This window comes from Arachis hypogaea, chromosome 19, assembly GCF_003086295.3.
Source record: "Arachis hypogaea cultivar Tifrunner chromosome 19, arahy.Tifrunner.gnm2.J5K5, whole genome shotgun sequence".
Classification (NCBI taxonomy): Eukaryota; Viridiplantae; Streptophyta; class Magnoliopsida; order Fabales; family Fabaceae; genus Arachis; species Arachis hypogaea.
This window is the reverse complement of record NC_092054.1, coordinates 122,640,804-122,653,539: the sequence shown is the minus strand read 5'-3', so window position 1 is coordinate 122,653,539 and position 12,736 is coordinate 122,640,804. Positions and strand designations below refer to the sequence as shown.

At 35.2% G+C, this 12,736-nt stretch overlaps 1 protein-coding gene across 1 annotated transcript; it reads right to left on the bottom strand.

Moving 5' to 3' along the window:
* Positions 1-12,085: 12,085 nt before the first annotated feature.
* Positions 12,086-12,490, bottom strand: LOC140182330 (protein FAR1-RELATED SEQUENCE 5-like). Its single transcript, XM_072228494.1, has one exon. The coding sequence runs from the start codon at positions 12,488-12,490 to the stop codon at positions 12,086-12,088; it is 405 nt and encodes a 134-aa protein (XP_072084595.1).
* Between the last annotated feature and the right edge of the window lie 246 nt (positions 12,491-12,736).

Here is a 12,736-nt window from a genome sequence, read left to right as displayed (position 1 = left end):
AAAATAAAAACATCCAAACCAATGATCCCCTTATATTAACGAAAATTAATAGCTTAAATGAATATCTGGACGGTTAAAATTAAAGTATTTTTGGTTTTATTTATTTTTTATTCAATTTATGATTTATTTAAATTATTTTAAAAAAATCAAAATAAATATTTAAAATTAGATGAGCAATAAATAGAGGAAGAAGCAAAAGGATAAGAAAAATTAAAATAAAATAAAATTCTGGCATCGCCAGCCACTAAGTTTATAAATTTTAGATAAAAAGTCATTTTAATCTCCAAATTGTAGTATAGAAAAATTATCCTGCATTCCACTGATGAAAAGCGGAACATTATATTTTATATACGAATAGGTTTTCAATTATATATTTGCTATGTAGTGAGCTACTAAATTACCATATAAGACTCTGAAATAGCCTTCAAATTATTCAATTGGTCAGCTCAAAAACCTTGATAGAGTGGAAAATAATTTGCGGCTTAAATAGAAGCTTAGCTTTGGGGCTTAAAAGGTGTAATGTTTCCACATTGTAAGCATGAGTTGCTAATCCATGTACAAAAAAAATTCATTATCCTCTCCTTTCTTCTGTCACAATCCGATACTGCGGTGCAACACCCCTTCGTCGTCGTGATCCGCTGCTCTGATTGCTTTACACTTGTCGGACTTCTCGTTTTCATCTGGTTCGTCGGTCTAGACTTTTGGAACCGTTAAGGGCCCGTGATCCGTTACCCGTAATCAACCGCTGATGCCAGTGATTGCCGTTGACGGCGCCTGCTTCTGACTCCATCTTCAGGTCCAATTGTTTTGTGCTTTCGACCCCTTTGCTTAGCTCTTTTGATTTGTGCCAATTCGAGACCCTACTTAGCTTTGTAGATCATGTATCGAGCCACTACGCTTCATGTATAATTTTTTTACAAAATTATTGCTGCTGTGTTACAAGTAATAATTTATGTAAATATTAATAGTTTGGGAAAATTGTCTATGGTTTACAGTTTAATTTGATTATTTGATATTGTTGAAGTTGATCGTTTAGCAATCAATTATAACTATTATTATTAGATAAAATACGACTATTTGTGTAAATAGAATTCACAAACCATCTAATAGCTGATGGATTAAAAAGTAATTTATTATGATAACTATGTTTGTGGTGGATGCTTCTTGTAAAAATTATACGTGAACATGAGCTTGTGCATAGAGGAATTCATGAATTATCATTAAAGTTTGCGTCGTGCTGGTTATTGTGCTTCTTGTGTTCTATTGAGTATAATTTGTGAGAAGCTTATTTTGCTTGTCATGATCCGTCATATTCCGTTTTTACCTAATTTAATGTAAAATTGCTGAATCTAATCTTTTGTTTATAGATGTTGGTATAGAATTTACCTAATATAAATCCTTTCTAATAAACACAAGAAACAAACAAATCTTGTGGATTTTATGCATGTACAAAATTCGCGACATAGTTCGTGGGTGACACAATGCGGCAAAAATTGCATATAATTTTTTCTAACAAATTTTGCAAGTAAAGAATGTCCAATGAAAAATGAAACTAAACCTTCTAATGAATCTAGCAAATAGTTCCACTATAGCAAAAACCACTTGTAGATACCAAAAAAATTATGCCTTTATGATTAACATTTGCAAGTATATCTAGTCGTATATGATTCGTAACTAAAATCTGAAACAAAAATTGCAATAACATTCGCAATTGAGAAGTTAAAGCAAAAACTGGTTAAATAGATTCATTAACTTTGAAATTATTTTTATATAAATACCTACTACAATGTCATGTACATTAACCAAGTCAAGTAAAAAGTAAAGAGAAAAAGGACTAATTCCCGATTTACATAGCCTAATCAAGTTTTTCATAAACTATCTTATCAAACAACTAAATATTACTAATAATGAGACATCAAGGACCATTCTATTAATCATTTTCATTTTCATAACTTTGATCTTAAGAATTAAGATGTATATCCATGGCTATAAACTCAGCAAGTGCTGCCTCCTCTATTCCATCATTTGGATGCTTATAATAGTACCCTGCAAATGTAAACACAACATACGATTGTCTAGCCAAACTCATCAATAGAGATGTTTCAGGCTTTACATTTATAATACTCTACCACACAAAGCCTTAAGTTATAGTCGTAAATCAGAGGTAGTGAGGCATTACGAAACCTAAAAACAAAATATATATACATATATTCGAAGAATAATAATATAACTAGGAGCTTGTGAAGAAATGATAACAAAACAATAACTGTATCACTCACAAAGCGTTAAAGATAGACAGCGTTAGATACAGAACAGAAGAGATACATATATACATAAGCTTCAAAATAGATACATAAATAGTACTAGTTTCAACCTATGAAAAAAAGACCGACTAGATAATATTACAACCCAAAGTATACAAAATATAATCATGTTTCTCCATAATATAGAACCTCTAAGAGGAATACATAAGTACATATCTAAAAGTGGAGAATAAACATCTAAGTACAAAATGAAATCCAAAAGACAAGCCTTCGCTTTCGCCAAAAGGAGTCCTGCACGCTCAGTGAGGTGCGTCACGTCCTATATCTAAAAGATCAATAATTTTCACAACGGGTGAGAACTCGAAGATTTTCAATAGGGTAATAATTCCAAATAGAGACTATGTAAAACTATATGAACCTGGTAGGCAATCCTAATCTCCAAATGCACAAGGTTCAAACCTAGGGTTCTACTAATCCCAACAGGGTTATATGCTAAGTCTCAGCCCTAATCCATTATCTCTAGCCTCAATCCTTTCCAACTTAAAGTCATCATTACTCTCAATAATCCAATTTCTTCATTAAGTATCCAATTTATTATTCAGTGGTATCAAACACAAATAATGCAATTTAAACACAATCAAGAAACAAGTATAGCAAGTAATACAATTAGCAATTAACAGAATATTCAGATAGGCAAATCAAATCCAATATGCACACTCAACTAATAGCAAATAGATGCACATGATGCATGTATAGTTCTAAACAGGCCATGAGCTCACGTGTCAGTTGGTTGTCCATACTCGATAACATCCCTAAGATAGGTGTTACATGTCACCATCACTATCTTAGAAAACATCCCCTGTATATACTTTACTTTTGTTCCTCCTAAAGGCTTTAATGGATAAATAGGAACTTGTTTCATGTATCTTGAGTTGTTTTAGGGATATATATGATATTCTCTGACCGGCCTTGCCTTCGCAGGTCGAGCCTGGAGCTTGATATTTTTGTACCTTTGATATTTCGCTCTTTATGTATATAACGTTATCTTTCTTCTTTTTCGAGTTTTCGTTTACGTGAGTGATGCACTTTTTGTTATTGCGGCTTTTGTTTAAGTTTTCCTTCAAGACTCCTCGTTATGAATTTTTTTCAACTATTACTATGTATATATTTTATTTTAGATGTCGTAATACCTCACCACCTCTATTTTATGACTTAAGCACAAAGCTCTGTGTGGTAGGGTGTTATATCTACTGAGGAGGTACATTCTCACATATCCAAGAGGAATAAAAGACGGGATCCTAACCTCCCACCATCTCGCTGGAGGTGATTTTACAACACCATAAGGAACAAAGAAGGGGATCCTCACCTTCCACCATCTCATTGGGGTCGCACTTTCGAGAAAGAGTGCTCAAGATGAAACAATCATACCCAATTCAGTTTCAAAATCAATGTAAGACCCAGAACTTTTGAAAGGTCTTATTATGAACAAATTTTAAATCATATATTTATTTACAATTTTAATTTCAGAAATTATTTTATTAAAAATAATTAAAAGCGGTTCCGATTAATTGAATTTAAAATAAATTAAGACCCTTATCCAATTTTACAATTATTGAGTTTTTCTATATTTAAATTATAAAGTTTAGTAATTGTAAAATAATAAGAATTTTATATGAATTGATTTAAATAATTAAGATTTTGGAATTTAATACTTTAGTTTTTATGAATAAAGAAAATTAATCGTATTATCTCTAAATCTTGGATTTGAGCATTTAATTGAAAGTAATTTGTGAAATTGATGAGCAAATAGTATTTTCTATATATAATTAGTGTTGGAATTAATTTGGGTTTCAATTACTATATTATTCCCATTTTTATTTGAAGTTACTGAACTAACCCTAACCCTAATTTTCACACACACTCACCTAACCAAACCCTTAACCCAGCTGCCGAAATCCCCTTCCCCCAAACTCAGCAGCAAACACGCAAAAACACTGAAGAAACGAGAAACAGCCAGGGCTCACCGCCGTCGCGCCTTACTGCTGTCAGCTTCGCCGTCCGTTCTGCCTTCCATCAAGTCCGTTCCGTCACCTGAGAAGAACCACTAAGAGGAGAGAGAGAGCGCGTGAAGGGCAACGCCGCCACGAGGAGCCACCGCCATCGCCGTTGAGGGCCAGTAGGGAGAGAAGGAACAAACGCGAGCCAGGGTCACCACTGAGAAGAGGAGTTGTGTTCCACATCACCGTCGTGACCGATCCACGACCATCACAGCGAGGCTTCTGTCGCTGTCGTTCCAGTGCCTCTGTTCGTGCCCTTTGTCGTCATCGCTGTTCTACCGGCGTCACTAGTATTGAAGTCAGCCACTACCACCATCGAGCTTTGTTGGAGCTGGTGCTTCTTTTGGAGGTTTGGAGGGGAGGCTTGCTCAATTCTACATCTTCTCCTGATTCTCGCCGCTGTCAGAGCCTCTACCGTCATCAGAGTTGCTGTTCAGTTGATGCCGCTGCCTGGGTCGCTGTGGTACGAGACGCCGTTGATGGAGCTGCTCTGTTCAATGATTTCTGCGAGTTTTGATAATGAGGTAGGAGTTTGTTTTAATAAATAAATGTCTTAGGGCTATGAATACCTGATAAGTTTAGTAGATTAATGCAAATGGATTAATGCCTGTGATGTGAATGATTTTCTATTGAGATTGATATGTTGTGTTGTTATCGAATTAGTTGAATTCGGGATATTTGGATGAAATGAATTGAATCTTTGGATTTCGGTTTTCTTTGATTTGAATCAATAATGATTGGTTTTAAATGACGGATTTGAAAACGTTAACTTGAAACGTTAGTTTTGTTGAGTTGAGGTTAAAAAGAGGGGACTCGTGAAGGGTGGAAAACTCCAGTTTTTAGGGGAGGTGCTGCCGAAATTTTTCTGAGAATTTGGAGTTGATTTGGTTATGATTTGAAAAATTAAGTTTGGTTTGAATTAGTTATCAAAAGATATAAGATTTAAATATTTTAAAGGATTTCAAAGGATCGGATTTTTATGATTTGGTTGATTTATGATTTTAACTTATTTGGTTTTTATCATAATAAGAGATTTGGTTAACTAGCCCAGGATACTAAGAAGTAAATTAATTATAAATTCAAGGGTTTGGGAATAGGAGTGTGAGTTTGAAGGTTATGCTTGAGACTGAGAGTGATTGTGATGATGAATAGTAATTAAATATGATGATGAAGGATGATGATAGGCGAGTTTAATAATATTGAGATTAAGAATGAGACTGAATATGAGATTAAAAATGAGATTGAATACGAGATTGAGAATGAGATCGATGATGAGATTGATTATGATTATGAAATGATATTGAATATGATTCTGATTGTGATGCACCTGCCTGAGTAGATGTAGTGGAGTGATTCCGCTTGCTCCGGGATGTGGTGAGATACACCTGCCTGGGTAGGTGCAGTGGAGTGATTCCGCTGGCTCTGGGACATGGTGAGATATACCTGCCTGGGTAGATGCAGTGGAGTAATTCCCCTTGCTCCGGATTTGGTTTGAGACTCCTAGGTAGATGCAGTGGTTAGCCCCTACTTGCTCCCAGTCGAGGTTGATTTGAGATTTCTAAAACTATCTGAGTTTCGGATTTTCCTTGGGTACATGCAGTGGGTCGGCTCCACTTGCTCTAGGTTGAGATCCAAGATTCTGTTGACCCTGCGTCGTAAGATGTGGCCAGACACTTAGACCTTTCCGGATGGGCTCTCCCCCATGGATATTTTATTTTGATTGATTATGATTTTGTATTTTATTTTGATTGATTATGATTTTGAGCTTGGGGATGCACGCTCGCAGGGACTGTCCAATGGTTAGCTACCAGGACATGTCGGGTTGGCTTTGTAACCAAAAGATGATATCATCAGCTATAGGGCAGGCATACATCATTTGCATATGTTTGAATTGTTTGGGTTTGCTTAATTGTATTAGTTTGCCTAACTGTATATGCCATACTATGTGATTATATGCTATTTGCCTTACTTGAATCCACTTGTGTATTACTTGTCTGTATTGCTTGTGTTTGTACAACTAAGAGATCCCTCATGCTGGCGGTGGTGACGCTGAGGGTTGTACTTGATACTGATAATGAGATATTTGCTAAAAATTGAGTTTAATACTGAATTGCTGAGTTATATGCTAATAGACTGTGGTAATGGAAAGAGATAGGCTGAACGGAGTGTTGGATAAAAGCTTGAGAATGTATGTTATAGCTATACCCGGTTTCAGATTTGAATGGAGTAGGTTATTGGGTAGGAAGCCCTTTTGACACGCTTGTGGTCCTCTTCAATTTTAAACTATTCACCATATTATTTTGTAAACTAAAGAAGTTTTCTTACAGCTTTTCAAAGTAATACTTTCCATAAAGCATTTTTCAAAGGTTATTTTAAGGATAAACTACTTTTAAAATGAGACTAATTCTATTTGCAAGTATTTCTTCGCTTTGATGGTATTTCCGTCCCTACTGAGAACGTGTGGTTTGTTCTCACCCCAATATCTTTCACCCTTTCAGTGACACAGGTTCGAAGACTCGGTTTGAAGCTGCGGGCGATTATTGACTTTATTTATGAGTTAAGTTACTTTCATAGAGTTCTCTCGCTTGTTGCTTAAAATTCTTATTTTATACAGAGGGATAGGTGTTGTATCTGAGCTTTGTTTTGATTTACTTGTATAAGATTTATTATTATTAGTAATTGTGTGATTATTATTACTTGGTGATGTGTGATATATGAATTTTTAATGAGTTGAAAATAATTTTCTGGCATTTTATTAAGGATCGAAACGCGATATCGAACTAAAGGCTCAATATTAAATAGTAAATAAGGAAAACAGGTTAGTAACGCCTTAATTTTGGTACGATCATGACGTATTGGAAGTTGGGTCGTTACAATCAAAATATACTTCTTCAAACTTATCTCCACTATACTCCGATATGTTCTTTTTAATCCACTCAGTGCACTCCATAAAGCACTCTAATTGATCCACCCATAGTACATTACAATTTTAAGTCATCGATTCTAAATTCATAACAAAAAACACACAACAACACTTTTGCGATTATGCTCACACTCATTCTCAAGCCTAAAATGAGTTATCAAAACTTAAACAGTGGTTACAGAGGTGAAAAGGCAGGCTGGATAGGTAAAAATAGTTGAAAACAATATTTCTTGAAAAATAGGATAATCGTGTGTACGCATGAACCCCTTTTTGTGCGTACGTGTGTAACACGCACGAAAAAGACTCATTTCAGAAATGCAAGTTGTGCGTACGTGTGACCTCAATTTTCTACAACTTCTGCAGAATTCAGTTTTTACCTTTAAACTCAAATGCGCATAACTTTTTCGTTAAAAATTATTTGTCATCCGTTCTTTGAACGTCATAAACTGCTCGGACCCAAGTTTCATTTAAAATAAGTTCCACAAAATTTGAGGGTTCGAGAGCCAGATTACAGCATGTTGAAGTTGGTTAAAATTTTGTTTTTACGTAATTACGCAAACACTCATTTTTAACCAATTCAACAATTCAAATCAATCCAAACCACTCTCTTACCATTTTTAAGCCTTCCAAACATTCAATCATCAATTTTTAACTATTACGAGCCTAATCAAACTAATTCCAATTCATTTTTCGCATTCATTATCAAGCAAACTATAACTTCATTCTCCAATTCAATTCTCATCAATATTTAATATCAATGATCCCCCATTAACTCAATTCCACAATTTTACCACCAACTAGATCGTACATATATATACATGTATTCATTCACTAACCACATCAATCAACCAATTCATACCATTCAAACCTATCTTAAGGGCAACTAGTCTAAGTTTCACACAACATTACATATTATCTACAAGAAACCAAAACCATACCTTGGCCAATTTTTCCTGAGCTCAAAACACGACAATTCAAGCTTCCAAGATTTCCAATCAAATCCAATAACTTCCAGCCACCAAAGCTTTATTTCAAGTACTCCAATTCACCGATTTAACTCCAATTCACATGTATTCAATCTAATTTCATACGATTTCATCATATCAATACTAGGGTTTACTAATTCAAAAATTCACAAGAGTTTAGTGATTCCTTACCTTACCCACTAATGATTGGAGTGAAACCAAACAATCGCCTAATGCTAGATTGCACCTAAACCACCAAAATCATAAAAATCTCTCAATACCCAAACCAAAAAAGAGAAAATGAAAGGAATGGAGAAATGAGAAAGAAATTTAGATATCCTTACCACTTTATTCAAGTAGAATTGAAGAGCTTGGCAAGGTGATCGTGTGGCCGCAAACGGTGTGGCGATTGAAACTTCGGATTGAAAGTTATGATGGATTGAAATTTGAAGTGAATAAAGGTTTAGGTTTTGGTTCTCTTCAGCGTGATTCACTATGAATGAAGGGGAGAGTGGCTGATGGACACTTATATGGGTTGGGCCTGTAACACCCTACCACACAAAGCTTTACGCTTAAGTCGTAAAACAGAGGTGGTGTAGTATTACGACCTCTAAAATAAAATGAGTACATATAATAGAAAAAGAATTATAATATGCTAGGAGCCTTGAAGAATAGAGGAAATAAAAATCGCAAAATAAAAGCGCAACGCTCAAGGAACGAGTTGACTTGCGTGCTAAGAAAACCATAACTACTAAACATAAGGTGATAGAAGTAGAAATAGAGTGCCAAAGATACAAAATAATAAGCTCCTAACTCAGCCCGCGAAGTTAAGACTGGCCGGAGAATATTTACATATATATACATATATATCCAAAACCCAAAGTAACATATACATAATCCTGCCTCTCCATAAACCTCTAAGAGGATCAAAAAGAACAAGTTAAGTGGAGAGAAAGCTAAGTACATATTTATATATATCTGTACAACAAAACTACCCAGTAATCCCTCCGCTTTAAGAGTCCAGACGCCTAACGAGATGGCTCCCGGCCTGCATCTGAAAAACAACAACATAGTATGGAATGAGAACCGGAGGTTCTCAGCATGTTAAAAGTGCCACACACATAATATATAAGGTCCTGGGAATGCCAGAGGCAATCCTATAATGCCGACACTCAGATTATAGAGCTTAAACTATTAAACAGAAGGCATAAAAGGTGGTTTTCTAAGAACATTTAAACCTAACTTAACTTAACCTTAAATCTAAGTCCCATACTGTCATTCCTCCATACCTCCAACTCCATCACGCATTTTTACAGACAAATAGACAGATAAAGACAAACACAAGAAGGTTACAATTACTACAGGTAACAAATACACATTTAGCATGGCAAGTACATATAGGCACACCCAATTAAAGCACAAGCAAGTAGTTCAAGTAATATGCATATGATGCATGCCTGTCCTATGGCTGATGAGGCTCATCTGTCGGTTATCCAGCCAACCCGACAAGTCTGAATTGTACTTAGACTGTCTCCCGACGTGCATCCCCAAGAGTCTATGCATAGTTTTTCTCAAATAATCAATATTGCTCAATGGGGTAACATTCCCGGGAATTTATATAATTCCCGGTCACACTTACGCCGTAGGGTCAACAGAGTATCGAGTTTTCAACCTGGTACACGTGGTGGCAAGCCACGGCACTTGATCTAGGGAATCTCGTATCTCAGATTATTCAAATTCATAAGCCATATAAATAATTCAATTATAATTCATCAACATCCACATCATTCTCAATCGCATCTCATTCATCATTATACGTCAATCATATTCAATCCTTATCCTTCATTATCACACATCCCGTTCCGTCCATCAATAGTTCCAATTCAAAACATAATTCATTATTTTCCAAATGAATCAAACTTAAAACATGCTCATTTTATTAATAACTCAAAATCAACCATATAACCTCTGAATCTAAATCTTTTTAAATAATCATATAAACAAAATCTCTAATTTTTTTTTATAAAATTTCGGCAGCATCTCCTCTAAAACTCGGACATTGCCACCCTTTTTGGGTCCAAACCTGCATTCTTTTCAATTCAACATACCCTTCCTCAACATCATAACAATCACTACAATAAATCTACATCAGATCAACAATTATACTCATACAATATTCAAATCCAACAACCAAAATTCAACTAAGAATCATAGTTCACAAATCCTAGGATTTTAACACAAAATACCTCATTATCATAACAACCTCCACAATAGTTATACCTCAAATCAATAATTTACCAAATCACCAGTTAATCAACAAGCACCAAACCAACTATGCTCATCAACAGGAGGCTAAGCATTAAATATACACATACAATCCAACTTATCCTATGGTCTTCTAGCCTAAGTTTTCACATAACATTATATATTAAATGCAAGAAACCTAAATCATACCTTAGTTGATTCCCAAGTATTATTCCAAGACAATTTTCCTAAAAGAACACAGCCCTCAAAACCTCAACTAACCCGCTTCCTCCAAGTTCCAGTATTCACAATTTCAAGCTCCAATTATTTATTCACAACCTAATACACATTCATAACACATATATATCCAATTTAATACTCAAAGCTCAAATTCAATGAAAATTAAATAGAATTATCATATCCTCAACTTACCCAAGCTTCACATAATTAAGAGTGAACGTTTTTCTCAAGCTAATTGGATCCTAAAACATCAGAAATAAAAGAAATTCAACCTTCCCATTAAAAATTTAAAAATTGGGGGAAAAGAAGGCTGAGAGTGATTAAACAAGTTACCAGTGAAATTGTTCCAGTAAAAATGTAGAGCTCGACACGGTGAACGTGTGGTCGCAAACGGTGCAGCGATTAGAGCTCAGACAGAGAAGTTACGGGAGTTGGAACTTTGCCGTAAGGGTTTAGCGTTCCTTTTCTCTCCCTGGAGCTCAGCTGCGTTGTTGAGGAAATGAGAGAAAGAAGAGCCCGTGGCTCTTTTTAATGGGCTGTTCCGGTTGGACCGACAGCCCGGTTCGGGCTCGATTCAACTGGTTCAGTCCTTTCGATCCAATTTTGGACCGTTTTCTTCGAAATTAGTGTCAAAATTCTCATTTCGATGAGCTCTACCCTAATTTGATATAATATTCGAATTTCTAATTCTCCTTATTAAAAATTAATTTATTGACTAATTATCTACTAATTTAACTGGGATTTACAGGGCCTTGGGCCAATATGGGTCCGGTTCAATCTGTTTAGCCTGTTGGTCCAATTTCGGACCAAAATCTTTAAAATTAATGTTTTAATTTATATTCTAAATATTTTTACTTCTTCAAATTATAAAATTTAATTTTTTAATTTAATTGACTCATAATTAATTTATCAGTTAATTATTTATAATAAATTGAAATTTACACAGTTCACCCAGGAATTAAATAACTCCACAAATGAAGCCTCCTCTTCGAAATTAAGTAACCCAAATCCAAGAAGAACAGACTGTCCATGATGGTTAACTCTGACAAAGCCAGTAAACGGCATGTCGTACTTGTTTGTTAGGTATGTCGTATCAAAGCTGACAACATCTCCAAAGTACTCGTACAAGGCAATGCTCCAAGGATCAGCAAAAAATATCCGAATAATTCAACATTCTTTATTATAATCAACATTATACTAAAAATGGTTGTCTTACTCCTTTATAAGTCTGAAATAGTTTATCACCGCTTTACCATCGCCTCCTTTTCCAATTGACCTCCTATTTAAATAAATGAAAGTCCTCACATCTTTTTTTTTCCCGAAAAATAAGGCTATCGGCCCGCCGACATGATTAAGCAGCTTCTGAAATATTTTACATGCTCGAATGCCGGCTTAAGAATCAATTTGGCAACTCCCTTTAACATGCATAGAAATAACATTATTTCTCTTCAATAACCTCGAATTAGTGTAGTTCAGATCATGATAGTATTCGAGTTTAACTACCCTAACAATCCAACTACCGCCAACATCAGAAGAGGCAATCATCCTAGCTTTACACCCTGTAGGTCCTTTTGGATAGGTCTTTCTCGTTTCATCAACCTTTGATTTGGCTCTGCCCTCCTGGTTGCAGACAAGCATAACATAGTATACAACCCCATCGGTGTTCTTTTTCGAACTCCTGTTTCTCCGGTCAAAGCCAACTCTTCTCGCGTAGGTGTTGTAAAATTTGATTACTGCATCCAGAGACTCAAATTCAATGCTAACAACGGGAATATAATCACCAATTTCTGATTTCATGATGGCACCTCAATTGATAACACACTTCCAAAAGTTTCCTGGAAAAACATCTCAAAGGAGTCGACAAAGTTAACATCTAACAACAAATACCTAAACCAACAACACAAATAGAATCAAACAAAACGCATGGAATCAAATAAATACACTTAAATGCAATCAGAAGCATTTAAGTCAAAAACCAAATGACTACTTTGTAAAACAACCATGTTCTAGTGCAGGTAATAACCAACAAATTCTGCCTCCAAA

What these genes read in the sequence shown, in the direction of transcription:
- LOC140182330 (XM_072228494.1), bottom strand. Translation starts at nt 12,490, where the DNA reads ATGAAATCAGAAATTGGTGATTATATTCCCGTTGTTAGCATTGAATTT.